We start from the raw sequence: 25,528 nt of genomic DNA, 5'->3' as shown, positions 1-25,528 counted from the left end.
GCAGACAGCAGGCTTCCATTGTGAATTCATGGCCTTCGGGTTGGAGCAGTGACTGGCTGACATTGGGCGGGGGGGCGGGGGATGTTACTCTCCTAGGGTAGGGCCGCTGTGTGGGGGCCCCTGCTCATGATGAGGAATCTTCTCTCTCTGTGTGAATGGCCAAGGCTGGCACTGCCAGAAGTCACCAGCAAGGGTCGGTAGCATGTGCACAGCCTGGGAGTAATGCCACAGGGAAGCCCAGTGGTCAGAGCAAAGGCCTTTTGCAGCTGGGGATCTCCCTGTCTGCCATCAGCTTCCACCCTCCCTGCTCACTGCTGGAAGGCTACCACCTTAATCAGTTTTCAGAGGGAGCTGTCTTCAGAGCTCCTGTTTTATGAGACATGTTGTGGAAGGCACCCAGCACAGTGACGGGCACACAGGAGAAGCCCCAATGATGTTGCTTTCCTTCCTTTTCCACCCCTCCCCAGATGGGAGACACAGGGACAGTTTCTTGTCTACCGCTCAGGTGGCAGACTGGGCAACAGGCCGACTGGGAGGGTCAGGGAGAGAACAGGCGGCATTAGGACCCAGTGAAAGGTGAAAAGCCAGGCACAGGCAGCCTCTGGCCTGTGGCAGGGCTGAACCCAGCAGGGGAACCAAAAAAGAGCTGAGCCTCTTCATCCTGAACTGGCCTATCATTACCTCATCCCTTCCCCCAGAAATGGGGGTGGGCAGCCAAAGTGAGGCTGGGGAGGAATGCAGACCTAGATCGGATAAAAGTTAGAGCATCAGCTTAACTCCCAAGGTCACAACCACAGCCATTCCCAGAGGGTCCAGTAGTTCAAGTGGCACTTGGGGGTGCTGCCCCCTGTCCCCTCCACTAATGTCCACACATACCACAGGCAGATACAGGAACTTGGAGGCTTAGGACATACAGATGTTCCCAGACACAGAAACTGGACACAAACTCTGATCTGGGGATCCTTTCCCCAAGTTGGACAGCCACTGTAAAGGGCAGGGTCCCAAGAGATGAAAAGCAGTGCCCAGGTCTGCACCCTAGCTACACCAACACCCTTGGTCCACAGAGCAGCTGGAAGCAGATCGGAGGGGCTGCTACTCTAGTCGTGCCAGAGCTGCCATCTCACTGATGCTAATAACAGCATTCTTCTGATTCTTTCCATCCACTGTGTCTAGGTCCCTTTACTCTAAATGTTCCAATCTGTGAGGCTGAAAGGCCACACTGGCACCCCCATACCTGTCCCAGCTCATCAATAGCCAAAAGAAATGAGAGGGCAGAAGAGAAGGTCAGTCTGAGAAGGGGCCCCCTGTGGCAGAGACTGTCCTTTGGAGGAGAGAATGGTATGCTCAGGAGCTCAGGGACTTGGTCCACAGGTCTTCAGGCAGCCTGCAGTGTAATACAGAGTAAGGAGCCCAGAGTTGAGACTTTGGGAACCTGAGCTGCAGTTCTGCCACAGACCAGATGGGTGACCTTGGGCTTGTCATGATCCACTGAGGCTTCTGTTGTAAGAGAGAAGCCACAACCCTTGTTTAGTCCACCTCAAAGGAATGAGATCATGGATAAACAGAGTTTGGGAAAGCAGAAAGCACCCCACAGTAGGGGAGTATGAATTACCTTAGTAGTGGGCAAAGCGGGCCTGTGACGGATTTTTATGATTCAGGGAAGGGGTTGGGAAGTTCTCAGGAAGGGAAAATAGGTCATTAGGTGGCCCAGGGTGATGTGCTATTTGGTTGAACTTGGCTTCCCCAAATCCTCCCAGTCATTCTGGCAACTGAGAAGCTAGCTTTGGTGCCATGAGCCTTTTCTCAGCATCTTTCCGAACCAGGAGCCAGGGAGCAACTCCACTTCCCCCAGTGAAATGGTACCACATAGAAGAGGTTAAAGATGAACCCAGAGGTGGATGCCAGGCAGATGCCCCTGAGGTGACTGTCCAGGATTTCCTGCCCATACCCCCACACACTGCACAGGCACGGTGAGCAGAAGGGAGCTTGAGGACAGCCACATCTGAATGCCTGGCTCTTTCTGGCTCCATGGCCATCTTTAAATAGCACAATTATCATCTCAGCCTAACAGAAGCCTCCTCAACTCATGCACAATTTCTAAATAACACTCACAGGTCCTGATTCAGAGGTGAAAGCTACCAGCCCCCAAAGCAAACATCTGCAAGGGGCTTTGCCAGTGAGGAGTATGAGAAGCTGTAAAACAACAGAAGAGGGCTCCATAGTGAGCTGATGTGAGGGTGTGTGTGAGAAAGGAGGGGTCAGATGAAAACCAGGCCTCTGGGCTTATAAACATAGAAGAGGCAGACTCTGAGGCCTCTTTGGCTTCCCCAAAGTCATCCCTGTCTTTTCCTAACAAACACAAGGGATGGGTACTTGGCTTTGATGCTCTGGCCAGCCACACACACACAGCCTGGATCCCCACTGCTCTACCAGATGGCAGGCCCTTACCATGGTGAGCTAGCTCAGCAAGGGCAAAGCTCCCGGGTCCCACAGAGGCCAAAGGGCCTGGGCTGGGAGCCATGCCCATGTCTGAGTGGGCCGTGAGCCAGGCAAAGAGGGAACTTCAGGGTGAGAGCCCCTTCAGGGTAAAGAGGTAAAAGTGGAAGATCAGATCCCCACCCTACTGGAGGAAGGGCAAAGGCCTGAGGAAATGGGGAGAGAGCTGATCATCTAGGAAAATAATAACAGTTACAATAGCAGCTATGATTTATTCAGTATTTTCCATGTGCTAGACACTATGTTGTCAGTTGACAGACATTAATCGTCACAATTCCTTGCAAGAGGACAAAATTCTTCTTCCCATTTCACAGATGTGAGAATTGGGATGCAAAGTCATGTAACCAAATCTAAACAGCTAGTAAGAGTAAGAGCTAGGATTTAATTCCAGTCTATCTGACTCCAAAGAGGGGGTAGGGGACGGAGGAAGAGGGAGTAGACATGACTCCTTCAGGCCCAGTGCTTATTCCAAGGGACCAAGGCACTTGGGCCCCAGCTCTTCTCGCCCGCATTCAGGGAGATGGCAGCCTAGGGACAACTCATCCTGGCCCTCTCCACCATCCCCCTCTAGCCTGGGGGAAGGCCTCTGCCCAGCAAGCATCAAGGTCATGAGGAAGTCTCTTTCCCATTGGAAGTGACTTATGTCCAAGGCCTCATTCACCACCCACCCAAATCTTTGCCCTCTCCTCCTAGCTGGCTCCATACTGAGTAGTAACAAGACCCCCTGAGTTCCCCTCACCATACCACATTCCAATAGGAACTACAAAGACAGACTTTCTTCTGGGTCCTTAGCTCCTCTCACCCTGTGGGTTTTTCAGATCTTCCCAGGGGAATGGAGTCTAGCTCCCCACCTCTCTTTCCCTCTAATCCAGAAGTTTTTCCTCCTCCCTTGATCTGCTCCCTGTCCAGCTTGGTAACATCCCAAGAAGCCTAGCCCTTACTCATCCTCTCCTCCAAAGCCCAGTCAAGCCCTGGTACTCCCTAGCTCTGTTCACTGCCATGTTCTCAGAGCCCACTTATTGCTCCTGTGCTTCTGGCACCTCACCTGGCCTGCTTCAGTCTTCTTTTCCATGTTAGTCTAAGGAGCTTCCGATCATCCCTTCTGAGCTCATCTTAAACACCATTTCCTTTATGGATCCTTTCCTGATTCCTTCATAGGTAAGATGGTCTCTTCCATCAACCTAGCATAGCCTTTCCCTTTTCTTGTGGCACATCAACTCATCTGAAGACTCTAGGGTAAGAACCATATCTTAATTATCTTTGGATGCTCCAGCATTTACCATAGTCCTCATGTACACAAAGCTGAATGGACACACATAACAGTCATTCTGGGAAGTCCATTTCTAACTTCAAAGAAGGGGAATGCTAAAATAGGAAAAGCTGATTCAAGGCCAGGTTCATTTATCTTGTTCTCTGAAAAATGAAAGCTTCTTGACAGCAATGCAGGAGCCACTCCTGTCCTGAAAGGCAGACTTTGGAGCAGGTCTATGGGACTGAACGGTGGCTCCTCCACTGGCCACTCATGTAACTCTGGAAAGACACCTAGTCTCTCTGAGCCACAGTTCTTCATCTACGAAATGAGAATGACAATAATACCTCAGCTAGCTGATGTGATGATTACAAGAGTTAACATATGCAAAGAGCCCAGGGTCCAGAGAACACTTGGTAAGTGTCACCTCTGAGTACCCTGAAGCAGCTGAAGGCTAGGCCCACACCAAGTACAATAAGAAAACTAAAAATCTACATTAGCTACAGGAAGCCTTCCCAGAAGAAAAACTCTTTGGAAAGCTTTACTGACAGTTTCTCATTGCTGGACACAAATCCCTTCAAAAGCACCTAGTTCTCCGGGCCACTAAAAGGCAAGTGGTAAGACTTCTCTCTGGGCTTCAGGGTTCCTGAATCTGGAAAATGAAGGTCATAACACACAACACAATCTAGTGATCTCCCAGGCTGTCATGAGGGTCAAAGGAAATAAGAGACATGAAATTGTTCTGAGAAGTATCAAATGCTACCCAACACAGGTGAGCCCCGACTGCCAGCCCAGACACTCTGCTTCTGAATGTCGGCAAGTTCAGGGAGACACAGGCAGAGCCCTCTCCATCTGACAGGTTCCTCTGGGCCCGTATCTGTGAGGCTCATCTCTCCAGCTGCTCCCCAGGAGTTAGTTATGAGCCACCTCCTGCCAAGACATGGCCTATTATTTGGGTGAGCACACAAGTTTCTGTTCAAGCCAGACGGTGAATGGAGGCACTGTCAACACACCAGGACACAGGTATAAACTGCAATTGCCCTGGGCACACCTAGCTGTCTGGTCACTCTCACTCTCACCAGGGAGGACCAGCATCGATGGGTAGTGGGGAAAGGAGGAATTCAAGTCTATGTGCACCCCCAAAATACTTCTTCTAAGGTAACCAAAATTCAGAGTTTCTGTTGTGGCTCAGTGGTAACGAGCCTGACTAGCATCCATAAGGATGTGGGTTTGATCCCTGGGCAACTCAGTGGGTGGAGGATCTGGCATTGCCGTGAGCTGTGGTGGAGGTAACAGATTTGGTTCAGATCCCATGTTGCTGTGACTATAGTTGTGGTGTAGGCTGGCAGCTGTAGCTCCAATTCAACCCCTAGCCTGGGAACTTCCATATGCCACAGGTATATCCCTTAAAAGCAAAAAAATATAAAACAAAATAAAATAACCAAAATTATAGCCATCACAACTACCTCTTTAAACTAAGGCAGGGATCTACAAACTGGCTTTATGACAGACTATGTTTAGGGGCAGTCTGGGGTGAAAAAAAGGACAAAGAGGTGAGACAAATGAAAACGGCTCGCTCTGAACTCTCTTTCCTCCCTTCAATCTCATCAACTCCAAATCTGTCAATTTTACTGGACATCTGATTAAAGTTTCATTTGCACAAAAGGGTTCCAAGTCTAAAAAGAGGTTAGAAGATCCCTGGTAAGTATTTCTACTCTGCTAAAATAAAGGCAGCACACAATGCAACAAAGCAAAAAACCTGAGAAGGTTACATAGGTGACACAGGCCCACCAGCTATTTTCCACATTCTAAATGTCTCATAGATGTCCTTTATTTACAAAAGCTAAGATATAAGGCTGCATCACTGAACAAAGCACCTGGCTTTGAATGAACTGACATCAAGTACAGTAACCCTAGTCATCTTCTGCTAATCGGAGCCACTGATTAATATTTATATATGTCCTCAAATAACATTTGTAGAAGAAGAAACAAAGTAATAAGTGTGATATATTTGGAGAATAAAAATCTTTCAAACTAGAGGTCCACGTGAGGCAAATACAAGTCCTTTGGTGTTCAAGAAAAATTGCTCAGCAGTCTTTGCATCAGTAGATCAGCTCATCAGATCAGGGAGCTGTCATATGACAGGAAACAGAATTGCTCAGGAGTAATCAACAGAAACAGAAGGGAATGCTGTTAGGTGCTGCGGGCATGAAAAGTTCAGAGTACAGAGAACTGCCCAGAGAAATGTAGGCACCATAAAAAGTGTGCATGTGTACATGGTCATAAAAGTGCTGGGGCGGGGGGTATGCGCAGTTATGAAAGAGAGAGAACAGGCGGGGGGAGGGGGCGTATGTATTCATGCAACAGAGTATGTAAGTGTGTAGTCATGAGAATTTGTAGTGTATGCGTGTAATCATGAAGAAGACAGTGTGCGTGTAAGAGTATGGTCACAAGAAAGGGATTCTGAGTGTATGTGCATGAGGGAATATGAGTGGTATGTACAACAGTGAGACTGTGTATGGATGTGGTTGGTGATGTGTATGTCAGGGATCATGATGGTATATGACTGTGGTCATGAGAATGCGTGTGTGTGTGTGTGTGTGTGTGTGTGTATGTGTGTGTGTGTCTGTGCAATCATGAGAATGAATATGCATGGTTATATAAACACACGCATCTGCCAGTCATGAAATCATGTATGTTCATGAGAGCACTTGGGCACCCTTCTATTTACCACTACCCATCAGAACTGCACTGCCTCGTCTCCCAAGCCCAGGGTTCCATGTACATTAGAGACGGTGAGAGTCACCGCCTGTCTCCCAGAATATCCCCTCTTCATGGAACAGCCCAGGCCAAGCTCCTGTCCTGCCCGCATTTCCCAGGCCTTCCTCTCAGAAGCTATTCTCTAAGCTAAACACAGGCAAGTCCTCTTCTGTAGTAGCTGTCAAGAACCTCTACCATTCAGCGCCTTCCCCCACCCCTGCCCCTACCTGGAATTGCAAATTCCTACTTGAAAGCTTTTCTGAGGTCATGCAGGTCAACTTCCCACCCTGGGTGGGAGCTCCTTCCACAACCTCCCTGATAGCTCAGTCTGTATTTGATTATCTGCCAGGAATAAGGAGCTCACTACTAAACAAGGAAGCCCTCATTGTCCTAAGGAAGGCTTTTCTTAAATTGAATTGTATCTCTCCTTTAAAATGAGAGTTATTGGAGTTCCTGCTGTGGTGCAGTGGGTTGAAAATCTGACTGTGGTGGCTTGGGTCGATGGAAGGGCACAGGTTCAATCCCTGGCCTGATGTAGTGGGTTAAAGGGTACGGTGTTGCCGCAGCTGCAACTCAGATTCAGTCCCTGGCCAGGGGACTTCCATATGCCACAGGTTGAGGCCATAAAATTAAAAAAAAAATGAGTTATTTATCTGAAGACAGTGGCCATGAAGTCACATCAGACATGCATTTAATTTATGAGAATTCAATTCTGCTGGCTGGGCAAAGTGAGCAACAAAGGCCTCTAAATGCAGACCAGCTATTTCATCTGGCACTTAACTACAAAATTAGACTGTATCTAAGTACTCTTTTAAATCACTGTATACATTACACATTTTTACAATTACTATAAAATGTATACTATATCTGTACATTGGTATTATTATTATTCAGAGTTATAAACCTAAACCCATATACCATGCTTTAGGGGATATTTAGGAATTTTCACTCTAATGCCTACAGAATCTAATTCCCCTACTGATGTAGCATCACTGTATTGGGTCCCCAGAGGATAAGTATTTCTAGTTGCAAGGAGGCCCTACTTCACTGACTCTGGAGGATCTGAAGACAGACCTCTTCAGTTCAATCCAACGATTACTAAGTAGATTTCTTATTCTATAGTAGATTGCTTATTGAGCTAGGAATTGTTATGGATACAAAAGGCAAGTAACATACAATCTCAACTCTTAAGAAGTTCACAGTCAACCTCAGAGAAAAGAAGATATACAAGTAATCATTTGAGAACAATACAGAGTGGCAGGTGATCAAATATTCAGGCTCTGACGCGGTCAAGGGATCAGTGGTTCACCGTTTGGAGCATGAGCATGAGCATGAATGGACTGGTGGCAGTTTCTTCTCCAGCACTTTCACAGTTCTAGCCAAGGCCTCTCAGCCCCTGATTTACAGGCAAGAAGATACTCTGGACTAGAAGTGACTTTACCTGGGAGAACAAAAAACACTAGAGGGAGATGGGGGGCTGCAGCTCCCAAAGCTCTCTGAAAGCAGAGCAATGAGGGGGGCAGCAATGATGCCTCTTGTGTGGCTGGTGAGCCAGCAAGCAGGAGAAAAGAGGGGAGTCCTCAGGCTCTGCCAGCCCTGGAATTTCATACCAGCCTGGCCCAGAGCTTCTTTCCCATGACATTCTCAGTTCCCACAGGACCCTTCCAGTTCAGCAAAGGCTGAGGGCCCCTAGGAACAGCCCCTCTCAGAGTCCACCCAGCACGAGCACCCCTCTGAGTACTTTTTACTTTGCTGGCCATCCCGAGTGCCACACTCCTGTGAGCCAGCACTGTATGCCCTCCAGAGCTAATTATAGCTCAGTGAGCTAGCAGGCCAGAGGGGGGACATATGGTGACTTCATGTGGCTGCAATACACACTCGCCCCTCCCTCTGACCCCACTCCCATCTCAGCATTTCTCCAAATTTCCTACCTGGACCTAGACTGTGAGGCAGCTTTCACTCACTTAGTTCTCCCTGCTCCATACCAACTCCTCCTCTCCAGGGCACACATGCACACACCACACAGCTCCATACCACTCAGAAACCACACTTCGTTTCTATAGCAACTCATCCAAGGGCCTAAAGCCCCAGAGTAGAGTATCCCTGGCATAAAAACACCTCAGCTATTTCCCCTATATCCTAAAGCCCTACTGGCCCCCAGATCCCTTGCTGAGTCTTCACTCCTGCCCCACTGCCACCAGTGACTACTCTTCCCCTCCCCTGGCTCTCACTCTGCTATCCTCAGAGGCTCTGAAGGAACCCACAAGCAATCTCTGACAAATCTTCCTAACTCTTAAGACTTCAGCAATCAACCCGGAGAGGAGACCCAGTAGACTGGCTGCCTGCCCTGCCCTGCCCCTCCAATCCATCCCTCCTTACCACCCTGCTGCCAGACCTCATACATGCCATGGTTCTGGCATCATGACATACTCAGCAGCACACATCCCAGATACCACTGGATGAAATTTCCCTTTCACATCCCCTTCCCCCTCACTCTTCTACCTTCCAGAGATGGTGTCTCCCACTGTGTATGGTGTCTAGTGCATTCCTGGCCCCCGATAACCATTGTGCCATTCATCATCTCATTATTTTGAGATACCATTTATCCCAGGCCGCTTCCTCAGGTCTCAGGACCTGAAAAATAGGCCTCAAGTCCTAGAAAATAGCCAAAGGAAATCATTCAAACCGTTCCTTTTGCTAAGGCAGATTTCCTTAGGACTACCTGGCCAATGAATAGTGGTAGGGGGTAGATGCACTGGAATCCAGTTTAGACAGATGTTTGAAAGCATATGGACATGGTCTGTCTTTTCTAATCCAATAGCAGAAAAATTGGGGCAGGGGCATGGGCAGGGGGAGCTGTTAACAGAGAGCCTATAGTGTGTAACTTTCAAGTCCTTCATGGCCCAAAATTGCCTTCATAAGACTCAGCACTTAGCATGGTGTCTGGCTAATAGTGGGTGTCTGGCTTAACTGGTATACCTAGTATTTTGTTCAGTTGGGATACCTAGTACTTTGTTCAATTGCTGATGTTGAACAAAGTACTAGGTACCAGTTCCAACTGGAAAGACTGAGGGAAGTGGGTGAAACCTGGTTACTGAAGGGGCCCCTTAAGCTCCCACCAGGAGGGGATCTCCATGCTAAGCAGAGCCTCCTCCTTAATCACTTGCTCACCTCCTAGGACAGCAGCCCCAATTCCCCCACCCCTCTACCAGCAAACCTCTCCTCAAGGGTGACATTAGCACCTAGTGACACCTTGTCTTCAATTCCTCCTCCTTCTCAAAAGAAAACAAAAAACCCAGCCATACCACCTTTCCAAGTCCCCCAACCGACCTCTTTTTTCTCACCCGCCACCAAACTGTACTAAACTGCATGGTCGAAAGTCAATTCCCCATTCCCACCCTCTCAGTTCTGGAACCTCTATGGTTGCGCCCACCCTCACCAGACCTCGGATTGGTCGCTCCATCCACCCCACCGCCCTGGCACTGCGGAGATGGGGGCATCTCTGGCACAGCCTGAGACTGGCAGTTCGAGAAATGAAGAGCTAGCGATGTTAAGAACGGGCGATATGAAAAACACGGGAAGGATTAAGACCACCGGGAAACGTGAAGACCTCAGCGCCTCCTGTGCCCAAAAGAGCGGAGCTGGCCCAAGCGCTTCTCTGACTCTCCTGGAGGGGAAATGGGGGCGCAGACCACCCAGTTCCCACTGGGAGACTTGCCAGCTCAGCCCCTTTGCTCCTAGCTGATGGAGCCGAGAAAGAACTCCACACCCTCCCCGCAAATCGCACCGCCCCCCGCCCCCCATTTTCACCCCCAAGGACACAGAGCACGGCAAAGGCTGGTGAGGGGCAGCGGAGGGAGCGGTATCTCTGCCTATGGGAGAGGACACATCTAAGTAAAAAAAGGGGTTGTTTCCCAAGAAGCACCAGAGACTCACCACCACTCTCCCCCGTCCCCCGCCCCAAACTGTGAGGGGAGCTGGAAGTGGGGAAAAGAGGCATCCTTCCCCCAACCTGGGCTCTGAACGCTCACCTGCCTGCAATCGTAGAAGGCCCGGCAGCTCGGCTTGGAGCAGGAAGCCAGCCCCCACCGCGTCTTGGAAAGCCGAGCGGGCGCAGCGGAGGTAGCTGCCGACTTCACTAGCGTCGAGGAGCCCAGCCTCAAGGCCCCACCCCCTCGTCTCGCGGACGGTCCCTGGCCCCACCCCAAGGGCGGGGCCTGACCTGGTCTTCCGAGGCCACGCCCCCTCGCACGTGACACCGGAGCTGCTTTGATGCTCCGCGCCATTTTGGTTTGGCCTGGAGTGGTGGAGAGGCAGGTTTTCCCCATAAAGTTTCAGAGCCCAGTGGTACCCTGCCTCCTCCCCAGTAAGAAGAAGCACGCGTTTCTTTGCACTCATCTATGTCTATGGCTCTCAAAACTGGCCTTAATTGCTTGCCAATGGCCTGTCACCTTTCTCACTCTCTTGGGCCCATTTACTACTTTTCCTTTGGTTGCACCTATTTTTTTAAGTGGAGAAACTTGAAATCCAGATGTATTTCCAGAGTACACTTCAGTGAATTGTGTCGATTGCCTTAACTCAGGCATTTGGCATGCTAACATTGTTACTATGAACTAAATATCTATTATATATACATAGCATGAAGACAGTCTCTATGCCAAAATTCCTGACAAGTTTTAGTTCAGTCTTTCCATTTTTCCTGAATTGCTCCTTACCCTGTCCCTTGTGGCGACTAATGCATCTTTCCCATCTGGTTTGTGAAGTTTCATCACAGTTCCTACTCAATTCTTTACAATACCCAGTAAGTACTGCTAGAAGTGTGAAGGATTTTTATATACGTGCAATATGTACATACTCATAGATATACACACGTTCTGTATCAGCAACAAATGTTGTAGTTGAGATTAGTGGCACATCCATCCATTCATTTATTTATTCTTTCCCCCAATATAGTCACCATTTGGCTTAGTTTCCTTGTATCTTTGGTAGAAGACAGGAACACTTAAGGAATTCTGATTTATTTGAAAGGTAAAAAATGAGGCTAAATATTTTGTTTGATCCTCAAAGCAAAGTCAAGATATATATATTTAAGGAAGTGAAAGTTAGAAATAGTTTTTGCAAAAGCAGTCCAGAAAGTTCCAACTCTTCTCCAGGTGATTTGGGGTTCTCACCAAAAGGAAATCCCTGAGATACTTTATATCCTTCCACTAATAAAGCAGGAATCATCCTAGAAAAGTCAATGCAGAGGAAGGGCTAAAGCCATCATAATCTCTGATAACATACTTCTCCTAGTGTTTGTCAATATCATACTAAGAGAACAGCTGAGGCAACATCTAATATTGTACCTATCATCATAATATGGAGTTTGATGCAAAAACTAGGAAGTTCAGTCAGAACACAATTATTAAGACAATTATTAAATTTATTTCACTTCCCCCATCCTTTTAAAAAATAACTCCTAAATGTGGGACACACAATCCACCAAGACAACCCCCTTCTGCTCTGTGGCATCTTCTGTTCAGGGAACTAGGGGCTCTGTGCTTCTCTCCTCTGCCTCAAAGAGGCAACTTTTGATTATAGAGATTTGTAAAGTGCTTTAATAGTCCTGGCTTTTTGTTTTTATCATTTAAATGCCCAAATTCTGTTCTTCACTGACCCAGACTCACTGTCTGTGTAAACAGCTTTACTACCACCTGCAGTGTGGGGTAAGGCTAGCTGTTAGCAGCAATATTAAGCAGATGCTTCCCAAGAATATTCTTTAAATAGGAGGGGGCAGGGAGAATGAACGGAAAGGAAAAAACAACACACTAATTTAAGCAGTCTGGCTCATGAAAATAACTGCGGCCATGAGATTTTCATGTTTAAAGAATACTGTCTTAATGCCCACCTCATGGCAATATCTAGCTAATATTCAGCTTCAGAGTAGCTAATCTGGGTGGAGGGCAGGTTGGGGGAAGACAAGCAATAAGGTTATCTTGTTAGGAGAACAAAACAAGAACATGACCCTCTTCTCAGAGTATACCAGCTAGAGCAAGTCCTCTCACCAAGAGGACATTAGTATTTCTGCAGGGATGAAAAGCCAGGCTCTCCCAGGTAGCACAGGGCAAGGCAGAGCACAGGAAAGTTACTAAATTCTTATAATGCAGGAGTCTGGTTTCAACATGGGAATGCATTCTTTTTTTTTTTTTTTTTTTTTTTTTTTTGGGAATGCATTCTTAAACACAATCGTCAGCATGATAAATGTCTAACAATTCAATGAAAATATCACTATTCTCCCTATAATAACTTGCTTGGTTTATTTTATATTTTACTTAGAAACACATATTTAAAAGAATCATCAATCTTATATACCTTTTAGGCTGATGAGGAATAAAGGATACCACAATCAACTTTCTACTCACCCCTCTTTCTTATTTTATTCTATGTACACTCTGCCTACTCCGCTTTGCCACCATCTGCTACAAGAATAATGAGACTGACCTTTTTAACCGTGGCGTAGCAAAAGGACCTGGGTTAGAATCCTGGCTCTTCCATTTACTGAATACAATGGCCTTGGGTAAGTCATTGATTCAGTGTTTTAAGCTAGAGAATGGGAAGAGTGTCACCTACCTTGCAGAACTGTGAGAATTAGAGATATTCTGAAAAGTTTCTAGTATAGTACAAAAGGCACAAAATCATTATCATCACTACTATCAGCTTCATGCAAGAAAAGCCAAGAATACACAACTGGCAAAAGAATATTTATGTGACAAATGTTCAAAAATTATTTTTAAAGAAAGATACACAAGTCAATCTCATGTATTCTGAAAACCCTGTCACCTGCTTTATTTCTGGAGGAGGGTAAAGAGAGAAGAGAAAATATTCACCGAATTTGAGGGACAGCTAAATTGGAAGCAACATGGCAACAATTTTAGGCCTCTAAGATTCCTCTGATTCGTAAGGGAATGATGGAATTTCCTTGTTTGGAGATTTAAGAGTTTAATTTTTCCCTAAAGCGAGATCATCCATTTTTGCTGGGATAAAAGAATAAAGAACAACAAACTCAGTAGCACCAAATGGGATTTAACACAGAAAACAGGGTCAGGTTTTTCCTTTCAAATGCAAAATTTTACATTAAAATATGTTTGTAAATTATAGCTGTTTTTCTTACTGATTCAATCCTTCTCCTTCCCTAGCAGGAGCCCCAGAAACCTGAAGAGCATGTGCATTACCGACCAGATATACAATCCAGCTGCCACTTTCAAGGTGGACTCTGATTACAAGTTGCCTGACCTAGCTCAGGGCTGCCCTCAGTGACAGGAAGCAATAGCTATGCTCTCAGGGAGAACGGATACTGAGGATGCCACCAGTCAAAAAGTCGAACGCTGTGCACTGGGTCCAGGATGACTTGCACACCCTGTTCACTACGCAGTTTCCGACCACCGTGGACAGGAGAATCTTGGAACACCAGTCTTACTCGATGATGCCGCATGTCCGTGCTCACATTGATAGTAAACTGGGAAGGAAAAGTAAATTCAGTACCCAAATTAAACAACCTTGTTTTCCTATGAGACAGTTCAGACAAAACTGACATGGAGTAGGCCACAAAATAATCCCTAAATTATACTACCGGCACCTTTGCAAAGATATTAAAAATTAAGGGTGATTTTTATAAACTTTTCTTAGCTTCATGTATTTAAACTGTGCTAAAGAGAGCCTCTCAGGAGTTCCTATTTGTGGCTCAGTGGTTAATGAACCTGACTAGTATCCATGAGGACGTGGGTTCAGTCTCTCGCCTCGCTCAGTGGGTTAAGGCACTGCCGTGACCTGTGGTATAGGTCCCAGACATGGCTTGGATCTGGCATTGCTGTGGCTGTGGCGTAGGCCAGTGGCTGCAGCTCCAATTCAACCCCTAGCCTGGGAACTTCCATATGCGGTGGGTACAGCCCTAAAAAAAGGAAAAAAAAAAAAAAAAGAAAGCCTCTCAAATGGTTGAATAAATTAGGATGTGCACATAGACTACCATCAATGGTGATTTTTAAAAATTGGGCTAGAGCTCTAAGAGATGACTTGAAGGGATTTTGATGAGATATCGTTGAGCAAATGAAGCAAGATGCATGAAACATACATCTGATCACATTTGTTTGTAAGATAAATCACAAATCTCTAAATATGTTTATGTAGATCTCTGCAGAACTGTATGAGTATGAAGTATATGGAGTATGAGTATATAAGTCATTAATGTGATTTAAGGAGAGGTGCCTACAATAAAAACAGATACTTGACATAATCTCAATTATACAAAATTATTATTCTTTTTAGGGCCGCACCAGTGACACATGGAAGTTCCTAGGCTAGGGACTGAATTGGAACTGCTGCTGCCAGCCTATGCCACAGCTTCAGCAATGCAGGATCTGAGCCATGTCTGTGCGCCTGCACTGCAGCTTGAGGCAACGGTGGGTCCTTAAACCCACTGAGTGAGGCCACGGATCAAACCCTTATCTTCATGAATATTAGATGGGTTCTTAACCCACTGAGAACTCCTATACAAATTTATTTAAGAGGGTGGGGGTGTACATGTATATATTTTAACAGAGACATTAAAGAACAGTTCCCCCTAAGTTAACTGCTATTATAGGATAGTGTAAGTCTAAGTCAGTTTTACTTTTTCAATGTGTTTATGTATTATTTAAATTCTTGTCATGAAGTATGCATTATTTATTTTACCATTAAAAAAAGAATAAAGCTATTTTCAATGTTAAGGGGGAAATATATTGCTGAATGTAAGCCTAAAATACAGAAAAGATAAATTGCATGAACTCTGCAGTTGCCTAGGATCTAGTTAAAAATGTTAAAAGTATGGAAAATACACAAGAAGCATATCTGTTGTTTACTAATCTAATTCTTAGCTGAATCTAGAATAGTCAGAGTATCAAAGGACAGAACTGGTCACACTATATTTTAATACTCCACTTATGACACCAACATGCATGCCTCAAGGTCCTGGCACATATATAGCTTCATGATTAACCTTAATAGGATAATTTTTCTCAAACATTAATGAACACTACCCAGGAGATGCAAAAACATTCTGTTCACCATAGAGAAGGAAGCAGAAGTAAAATATTCTCAGACATAATTAACTTCTCCACCAATCTGTATGTTTCTAATATACAGGTCTGCTTTTGGATTTTGTTTAAAATGATTCTTCAAAGATTTCTTCCTCAGTAGTTAAATTCACAAATTTCTTTCAAATACTAGGTACAGTAAGAGTCTATGAAAGAGCTAAGGATGACATCCTGTCTCCACTTACCAGGGTAAATATCATTCCCATAACAATTGGAATAAAGATGAAATTGAGGGTGGTGACCTGCAGTAGGCAGCAGTCCTGGTCTGGGTTGGTATGAACATCTTCATACTGAATGGGAGGCTGCAATCCTCCCATACACTTACTCTTTAATCTAGGGGACTAAAGAGAATTAAGAATTACTTTAAATCGATTAGAGGAAATGTTTATGGCTTTAAGACTCCACCAATGAAAACACTATGGCTTAACTAAAGCTATAGAAATCCATTTTCTGTCATCTCTTCTCTCTTCATATGCATAACAGTTTCTATACAGATAAAGGAAAATCTGCCCTTTGAAAAAAGTGGTAACATATTTGGATAAGAAATGTGACAGTGGGTGTATGTTTCATTTAGACGGTGTTTCCTACCATCTAGCAAGAAATGGAAACTTACAGCCCTATCAGATGCCTCCCAATGTTTGAGAGATCACAAATACCTTGTGACTTGTCAAGACTCCAAAGAACATCTGCTGCACAAAAGGGATGAGAAGCAGAAGTGGCCATCTAATTCTAGGCACCATAAAACAAGAGTCACAAGTCTCAAAGCTAGAGGAAATCTTAGCATTCACTTTCCTGCAGCAATTCTGGTCTTAGCTTACATACACTTGTGAAGATTGCCCCTCAGTCCCCTCCCAGAAAGGTGATATGGTGGACTCTACCAGTATCTAATGGATATCATAGATTGTGGACATCTTATTAAAAGCAAATGATCAGAGCCAAAATTCTCCCCTAGAACTGTGTTTTTGAAAAAGCAATGGAAAAATATGATTTATTTTAATTATAAACTTATCTGAACACAATGTCATCAAGTGAGGGACAATTAATTTCATTTGTAACGTGGAACCTTGGTGAGATACTAAGCAGGGGAGAGAGATGGCAGAAATGAGGTTGCTGAAGATAAAGAAGCTGAATGGATCCTCACTGTGTTTAAGATCTCAGGTATAGTCCAAGCAAAATGCAGAGACAAGTCAGAATAATATCTACTCTTCTTATAAATAGACTCTTGGCAGTCTCTCTCCTCATGGTTTCTCCAAATTGCCTCAGACATAAAACCACATGAATTATTGTTTATAAATACATTTGCTTTGAACAACAAAAAATTTCAGGCAATAACGTCAGTACCAAGTTTTCCCCTTTCCCACACTTTTAAAGACTTTAAATACACAGAAAAATTAATAAAACCTGCAATGAACTCCTGTACAGACTTTACCATTTGATTCTTTGCCATATGTGCTTTCTGCCCCCTCACCTCTTATTTTATATAAAATACACACACATATATATAAAATCATGTGAGCTTTGGGGGTGGGGGAGGCAAAGTCATTCTATCCTTATTCAACATGAATAAACACACATATATAACCTCAATAACATTACCACACTTAAGAAAATTAATAATAATTTCATATCATCTAATATCCCCAGTACATTCACATTTCTTTAATTATACCAAAAATGTCTTTTAAAGCTCTTTGTGCCTTGATTCAAGATCCATTCAAGGTTTACTCTATGCGTTAAGATATTAAATCTTTGTGTCTTTTTTATATAAAATAGTTCCTTCTTTTTTTTCTTTTCATGGCATCATTATAAGTTTTAATGTAAGAATTTTATGTTTAATGAATTCAGAACAAGATGTTACCTAAAAAATAAAAAGGTGATAAAACTACATACCTGCTTTTTGAACTTGAAGTTGAATTCCCACATTGGTTCCTGTCTGTTTCCAACAATCTTTCTGCACCAGAAAAGTAAGCACTGTAAGAAAATAAAAATAAAATTTAAATAAATAAATAAAAGACAGAAAAGAAAACAAAAATCAAAGTAAGATTAAAAAAAAAAAAAAACAGCAAAACCTTTCTGCTTGATAGCTCTAAAGCCAGCCACTGTCCCAAGGGCTGAAATTCTGCTTTGGCACAGATACACACTCACCCCTCCCCCTCTTCCCCAATTTGACACTAGTGCAACATGAGAAGAGACAATCTCAAGGCTATACAGTCAAGAGAAGAAGTACCAATATAAGTCAACCTCAGATGCTACTGAGGTCAACCCCTATTGTTCTCATCTTTAAAGACAGAAACATGGTCTCTAGAGACTGGGGCATTCTGATTCAGCAGGTCACTCCTCTATTTTAAAATATAAGGGCAGCCAGTAGCCACCAGACAAGATGATAACAAAGCCATAAGGCAGGCAAGAGACAGCCAGCCCTGTAATAGGAGCAAACCACTCAGGACCTTCTGGGAGCAGATAGCAGGTATGGAAACTGAGCTGAGCTGAATTCAGTCTAGAGTAAGCCCCCTCAAGGAAAGTCAGGCTACAGCTAGGGTTAAACAAGAAGTTAAGTACCTCCCAGGGGATAAGGGGTGGGTCGTCCGCCGTGCCAGCTGTCCTGCCCTTCAGACATGCCCTGTACGTCCTGCTGTTCCATCAAAAATAATGGGCTTGGCTTTAAGGGGCAAACACTTCTGTTGCCAACACAACGGCTCCAGTGTCCCACACAAGCTATGCTACTGAAAAGAGAGAGAGGGAGAATCAAATACGAAGAGGTAGAGTCCAGGAACATGGGACAACTTCCTTTAGGCATGCTGGCAACTTCCTGAATGCCATGCGATGGTGGTTATTGTAGCAAGGCCATGCATGGGACACCTGCCACTGCAGGTCCCACATCCTCTACAGAAGATCTCCAACAGGCACAAAAGCAGCAGCCAGGTGGCCTAGGCTTACTATCTGGATTAAGACTTTAGTTATCACCACCTTTTTTAGGCCACTTCAAAAATTAATAGACAGTACAAGAATATGAAGACACGGTGTTTTAGATTTAGGCAGTAGCACTTGCATTGTGCACTGGAGCCGCCAGAATGTGTCAAGCATGAGGAGTTTGCCCAATGCTGCTCTGCTCCCAGCAACTGATTCATACCTGGCATGGTTAGCTTTGGGACGATCCCCGCCTCACCACAGTTAACTGGATATGATCAAATGTTCTAGGGGGAGGAAACTATAAACGTGAAATGACACACTGTCCACTCATATTACGAGAAGGGATGAAATTCTACTCACCCAGCATTCTAATCCTGCCCTAAATCCACTGGTTAGTGTAACATTAATTTAAACTCAGCCAATGGCCCTGACCACCTCAGTTTGCAACCCTGGAAGGAACCGTGATGTCTTGAAATCAACAGTACCCTTAAATCAATATGTATCAGGGAGAATGTTATCACACTAAAGCTGAACTAGGGGAAAAGAATCATTACATAACATCCAAAGCATAAAAACAAGCAAAAAAAAGAGAATGGAGAAGTGCTATAGAACACCAGACTTTGAGTAGAAACAGAGTAATAAAAATTACTCACAAACTCAAAAGATACAACATTTAGGCGATAGTATTAGTTAAATGAGTAAAAGGCCGAGACATCAACTTGCCTAAACTAGTCTAGTTTGGTAAATGTGTGTTCACTAGATATTTCATTATGATGGAGAAAAGCAGAGAATGGACCAAAGGTTCACAGACCTATTTACCAATCAGAAGAATGCCCAAAACTTGAATATAGTGTATGAATATAAACTACTGGGGAAATCCCAAGATAAGAAGAAATGTTCCAGAACACAGGAAGAACTTTAGAGCACTAAAGTCTATGAGTGGGAGTACCTTACAGTCTCTGAAACAACCTACCCCAGAGCTTGGCAATAGTGGGCATTTAGCAAATGCTTAAGAAGTCTACACCAGAATCTTTTAAGAAGGTCAGTGAGAAAGGGGAATCTCAGATGTTAAGGTCATATTAGAAAATTAGTTTTATATCTTTGTATCATGATTTACAGCACCTTTTAAGAATTATAGTTACACCCACCAATGAGTTGTGATCTTCCTAGCCCAAACCATCAAACCATCTAAACCTTCTAAATGTACAAGGCATGAGAATAAATTAAAATAAAGAGAATAAGGAATACGCTAAAAGCATGAAAGCTTTAAGGTAAAGATAACATAAGCCAGCCCAGCATAGCAGGAATGTCTTGAAGAAGAGACACCCCTAAGCCTGAAAATTTACGTTAGTCCCTGAGCAGCTTGGTACCTACAGCCCTAGCCTTAACCATTAAGAAAGCTGGAAACAAGCCGTGATAACAGGCCCATCATGTAAGAGTCCATTTGTTAAACCCCAACATTAATTCTCACTTACTTTGGAATTCTTTAATGTGCTAGGAGTGCTTTCTGGAATGGCTGGATTCTTGGAGATTCGAGCAGCAAATGGCTCATACATATGATACAGAGATCGGATCACACATGCCCGGAGACAGCGCAGCTTCTCCATTGACTCTGGTCGCAGGCGCAAAGGCAGAGAAGCATCCAGCGTGTAGTGTCTGAAACATAACACATTACTCCTACCAATAACTGACCTCTCTCTTCTGTTCTAGGCCAGTCTCCTAGGATTCCTGGGCTCTGGTCAAATTTTAGTGTACTATTTCACTGGCTGGTATTTAGTTTATCCCTAGTGTCCTTACACACACACACACACACACACACACACACAAAGCTGGTATTTAGTTTATCCCTAGTGTCCTTACACACACACACACAAATCATCATTTCCGTCACCTCTTAGCTACTTTTGTGTCTTTGCTATGCAAAACCCAATTCGCATATATCTTGTAATCCTACACTTTTCTATTCATTTAATGATTTTAAATCCTCACCATTTCACTCTAAAAAAGGGTAAGTCCCTGAAATGATACCAGTACAATATACTTTAGTTGCTCAAAAACAACCTGCACTAGGGAAGACCCACCAAGTTCTCTTGTCACGTCTCAGAAACTTCTCTACTCCCTGATAGCTCAATGTCCCCTTCTACCACATCCTTACTGACAGTTTACAATCTTCACCACACTTCTGCAGTCAGCACCAAAAGTTAGCCCTCTTACTCATCACATCACCCACTTTCTCTTCACCACTACGACTATACGTAAAGACTATCTCAAACTTCAAGATGACTGACTAGCAAATCTAAGAAACAGCTGATTCAGTTGGAAAGATACACAGATGAGCATCTACAGCTTTTGAAAGCTCTAGCTAAGATAAACCTCCGAAAAAAGTCAAAAACAGTTCAAGACCTCACTTTTGCTGAAAGTAGATATTAGACAGTAGTGAGGGGGCAACCATAGGGAAGACAATTACCTGGATGAATTAATAATACCAATTTTAAATTAAAGAGGAGCTCAAGAAGTCCAAATCTAGGCTCAAGCCCAGGCATGCAGTAGAGAAAGTGAAAAGAGGTCACCATCCAGGGAGTAGCTCCAAATCATAAACAGCAATGAAATCAGCCACACAGATAACACAGTGAGTTCTCTGTGGTCGCACCTTCGGTACAACCTGGTCCAAAAGGCAGCAGTGCAAGTGACAGTCCAGGCATTCTTACAAATCAGGGAAAAATTCACAATGTCCTCAGGACGGATATAGGAGGCCAGCAAGAGCCAAATATCCATGGGATACTCTTCTCCTCCAGCCCTGTCCAGGTCTTCTGAAACAGAAAAAAAAAAAAAAAAACAAAACTGTAACTTTTGGCTTCTATTCTACACATATATAAAGATCCTCAATCATTTCAATTCTCCCAGGGCTTGCACAGCTAAGAAAATGGTTTAAATAGGTCTAAGGAAGTCTCTTAAACTCTTCATTTCCTGCTCATTATAGCTGCAGAAAACTTTTTTTTTCCTGTTGCCCAAGTGGATAGGTCTTGTCCTTAAAGCTTTATTTAACAACTACTTACATGCTATTTTGAAGTTTTCAAGGTAGCTTCGCATAAATTATATCATTCAAATCTAATAATTCTTCAATGGAAACAGGGAAAATATTACTGTGCTTATTTTACTATAAGAAAACAGAACTTTGCATGTAATCAGTGCAAACAGAACCCAGGTTTTCTGACATCAAATTCCAGCTTTGCACTATAAATTCTGCCTTTGATTTCCCTTGCAGTCCCCATCTGTCAAATATTTTCTTCAGTCATTTAAAAAACAAAAGTTGGGAGTTCCCGTTGCAGCTCAGCAAGTTACAAACCCGACCAGTATCCATGAGGATTCGGGTTCATTCCTGGCCTTGGTCAATGGGTTAAGGATCCTGCGTTGCTGCAGCTGTGGTGTAGGCCAGCAGCTGCAGCTCCGATTTGATCCCTAGCCTTGAAACTTCCACATGCAGCATGTGGCCCTAAAAGCAGAAAAAACAAACATCTGATTTGAAGATGGTATGAGGAAATCTGAAAGTACAAACTAAGTAAAAAAACAAAAACAAAAAAAAGGTAAGTTAGAGAGTATTTTCAATACTCAATAAATGCCTGCAGACATGTTTCTTTTCTTCTAGTTTCTCCTTATTTGTCAGTTTGATCTATGATTCTGGCCATAAGCATCCAGTATTCAAAGATACTCCTGTGACAATGTATATCTACCTCTTCCTCCTTCAGACCTTATTAGAGTTAATTCTCCTGACCCTGAGGTCCACTATAAACATCAGGTTCGAATTAAAACTCATACTCCGTAAAGACACCAGAATCTGGGCTAACCCTAATTGTTGAGACTTAGTCACAGAACTATGCAAAACTCACCTTTCCTCTTTGTTTCCTGGGCAAAAAGCTCTTACATCTATCTCCCTGAAGCTGCCTCTGCTTTTCTAACTACTTCCTGCAAATCTATGACTCAATCAGGTTCTTATGTTAGCCTTTTCATAACAGAGATCAATACTCCTAAGACAACATCCCCTTTTCTGGTTCCCATGCTTTCTTGAAATCTCCAGTAACCATTTAAGACCCCATCTACCACATTTAGGATCCCCTTCTCCCACATTAAATCTCTCTCTAAAAGAGACAGCAAACAACTGTCAGAATTTTCTCCACTGAGACCTATAAGGACGTTTGCCAAGTATAGTGTTATTAAAATTTTTCTGTCATTAGGAACAAAATTCATTAATTATAAAAAAAGTCAATGTTCTACATATAATTATGAAATTTCAGAATATAGGAAATGGAATCAATAAAGGAAAGCTTCATGGAAATAAGCTATGAAGGACATAAAGAATTTGATAGACATAGGTTAAGAGTAAGAGTATTCCAAGTGCAATAAACAGCTAAAGTGAAGCCTGGATATTTATTTTTTTATGGCTACACCACAGCATATGGAAGTTACCAGGCCAGGGATCAAATCCGAGCCACAGCTGTGACCTAGGCCACAGCTGCAGCAACACTGGATCCTTGAGCCACTGCACCAGGGTGGGGATCAAACTGGCACCCCCACAGACCAGGTGGACCACTGACCCACTGCAGCACAGCAGGAATTCCAGAACCACTTTAGCTTTAAGAGTAGGTATTCTGGGATCCACCCCAAGAGAGTCTGATTCCTTAAGCCTGGAGCAAATCAGTGAATGATGGGTTGGCACATCATATACTATTAGTTTACTTTTCTTTCCCTTGTGTAAGTTTTATTGCCACTAAAATAAATATTACATGCTTTCCTATTTTCTACAGTACCTACTAGACATAAAACAGATATTAATAATTGCAGAACTAAAGTTCCCATCGTGGCTCAGCAGAAACGAATCTGACTAGCATCCATGAGGATGCAGGTTCCATCCCTGGCCTCGTTCAGTGGGTTAAGGATCTGGCGTTGCTGTGAGGGGTGGTGCAGATCGCAGACAAGGCTCGGACTGTGTGTTGCTGTGGTTATGGGTCAGTGGCTACAGCTCCGATTTGACCCCTAGCCTGGGAATCTCCATATGTCGCAAGAGTGGCCGTTAAAAAAAAGATAATTATAATAACTGCAGAGTACTTAGAAGTCCGTGATATCAAACTTTAGCTGAAATGAAACTGGTCATATACAATTCACATATTTGGAAAAAAATTTTTGTCACAACTCTGCTTCTTTACCCATTCAGAAATCCAGAAATGCAAAAGGCTTTTTGTTTTCATGTTGCTACATGGGTTTTACCCGATCATGACATGTTCTCAATGAATGGCCACTATAATCAAGTTCACAGTTCCAGAAATCTGCTATTATCAATCTCCTCTCCTCTCAAATTTAGACATAAATAAAATTCCCTGGTATATAAAAGTCCTGTCTCACTACTAAGATCCCAACTCTGGTTCTCCACTGGTATTACCTTTTATGCTACTGAAAAAATGATGACTTCAAGTTATTACCACAGATAGGATTAATAATCCAAAAGACAGCAGGCCCTGTACCTTTGTGCCTCTTGCTTTTCTTTTTTCTGCAGACAGTTCTCTCATGGATGCTTTCCTCCTGGGCATCAATCTCATCACTGCTGTCGATGATGTCACAAGGCTCACCAGCCCCAGAAAGAGCTTCCACTGCAGGAACCTGGGAGGCTTCCAAGCCACAAAGAGATTTTACTAGAAGAAAATAAGAAGAGAATGAAATGGCAGAGTTCCATGGCTTAGGCAGGATATCAGCATCCATGAGGAAAAGGAAAAAGGAAAAAAAAGCAAAAGCAGTTTGAAAGCTAGCTAAAGAAAGCTGAGAATCTTTTTTAAAGAGTAGCTTAAGTACAAAAAAATTGGAAAGCAATGGGCAAACTGACTCCAAAATTGCATAAACTGCTTCAGACCTGAAGAAAGAAAGTGAATTATTCTTCCATTCTGCAAGGTAAAAGTAAAAGGTCAATGCTATTTTCAATTTGCATAACTTCTGAGAAGCAATGCTTGAGACGAATTAAATCCAATTTAACCCTATTCCTGGGCTGAAGACATTACATATCATAAAAACACAAACCTCAAGTAAGAAGCTGAAAGTAAGAGAAGCATGGGCAAAGCAATAGTTCAAGGTTATTACACTAAAAAGCAAACTGCAGAATTAAATGGAGAATATATGTGAACTACAGGAAAAAGATTAATAACCCAGAAGAATGCAGTGGAAATCACAGAAGAGTTCCTTAAAGATTTTATTTTATTTTTAAAAAGATTTTATTTTTAATGGAAAGATGGAAAAAAAATATTTCTGCTCTAGAAACTCCTACTGCTCTTGGTAATATTTCCCCTTCTCTGAATATATGAGTAACCATTTAGAAGAGCAAACACGTTTGCAGGAAGAGACCAAAGGACTGCAAGAAAAATACCGAGGCAGGATCCCAGGAAAATAAAACACCAATTTCTCTCTTCACTGCCTGAGTCTTAAAAGATTCGTCGGAAGCCTACCTTCCTGCTGAACAGCATTGGCGACGGCTTTCTTGACCCTTCCAGACCTCACGACGGCCGGATCCGAGTTGGCATAATCCGCCACGGTCACTGAAACACAGCACCAACCCTCAAAGGAGGATGCCTTCTCTCGTCAGCTTTCTCCCACCGAGATTTCCTGCTCACTCCAAGTCCCCAGCCCTGGCCGCCCTCCGGTCGCAGGAGCGCAAGCACTCGCCACGGCGCTGTCCTGCCCCCCACCTGCCTCCAGCCCCAAGCCTTTCAAAGCTTTCGCCCCCTCCCTACCTCGCCCAGAGCAGGCGTCTTGGGCCCGGAACTTGAGTCGCTTCCCTCTCTTGGGCATGGCGACTGTGTCGGGGCGAGGCCGTGTTAGTGGGCCAGGACCCCCGGCCATGTTTCGGGCCAGGGAGCAGGATCCTGGAGCCAAGGGCCAAGTCCGCCCGGCTCCGCGGCCATCCCCTCCGGAGACCGCAGCTCTCGCGAGGACTTAGGCTAGGGCTCCACGTCGCGTTGACCGCCGA

General features: G+C 44.0%; 2 protein-coding genes across 19 annotated transcripts in view; both read right to left on the bottom strand.

The window, feature by feature from the left end:
* PPFIA4 (PTPRF interacting protein alpha 4) overlaps positions 1 to 10,698 on the bottom strand; it is a 49,916-nt gene extending 39,218 nt beyond the window's left edge. For 14 of the 17 annotated variants that reach the window (XM_021063605.1, XM_021063607.1, XM_021063612.1 and 11 more), the window contains exon 1: positions 10,537 to 10,693. The gene's annotated coding sequence lies outside the window, so the exon portion shown is untranslated. Of the gene's footprint in view, positions 1 to 10,536 lie in introns of all 17 variants that reach the window. The other 3 variants (XM_021063604.1, XM_021063613.1, XM_021063614.1) reach the window with 3 other exon arrangements.
* Positions 11,910 to 25,509, bottom strand: TMEM183A (transmembrane protein 183A). 2 transcript variants are annotated; one of them, XM_021102013.1, is made up of 8 exons: positions 25,293 to 25,509; positions 25,008 to 25,097; positions 24,039 to 24,206; positions 21,173 to 21,329; positions 19,998 to 20,178; positions 17,503 to 17,583; positions 15,798 to 15,953; positions 11,910 to 14,000 (listed from the first exon to the last, which is right to left on the bottom strand). In XM_021102013.1, the coding sequence occupies exons 1-8, from the start codon at positions 25,399 to 25,401 to the stop codon at positions 13,815 to 13,817; spliced, it is 1,128 nt and encodes a 375-aa protein (XP_020957672.1). In that variant the 5' UTR covers positions 25,402 to 25,509; the 3' UTR covers positions 11,910 to 13,814.

This window comes from Sus scrofa, chromosome 9, assembly GCF_000003025.6.
Source record: "Sus scrofa isolate TJ Tabasco breed Duroc chromosome 9, Sscrofa11.1, whole genome shotgun sequence".
Lineage (NCBI taxonomy): Eukaryota > Metazoa > Chordata > Mammalia > Artiodactyla > Suidae > Sus > Sus scrofa.
Note: the sequence above shows the minus strand (reverse complement) of the source record. Positions and strands in the feature narration are given on the sequence as shown.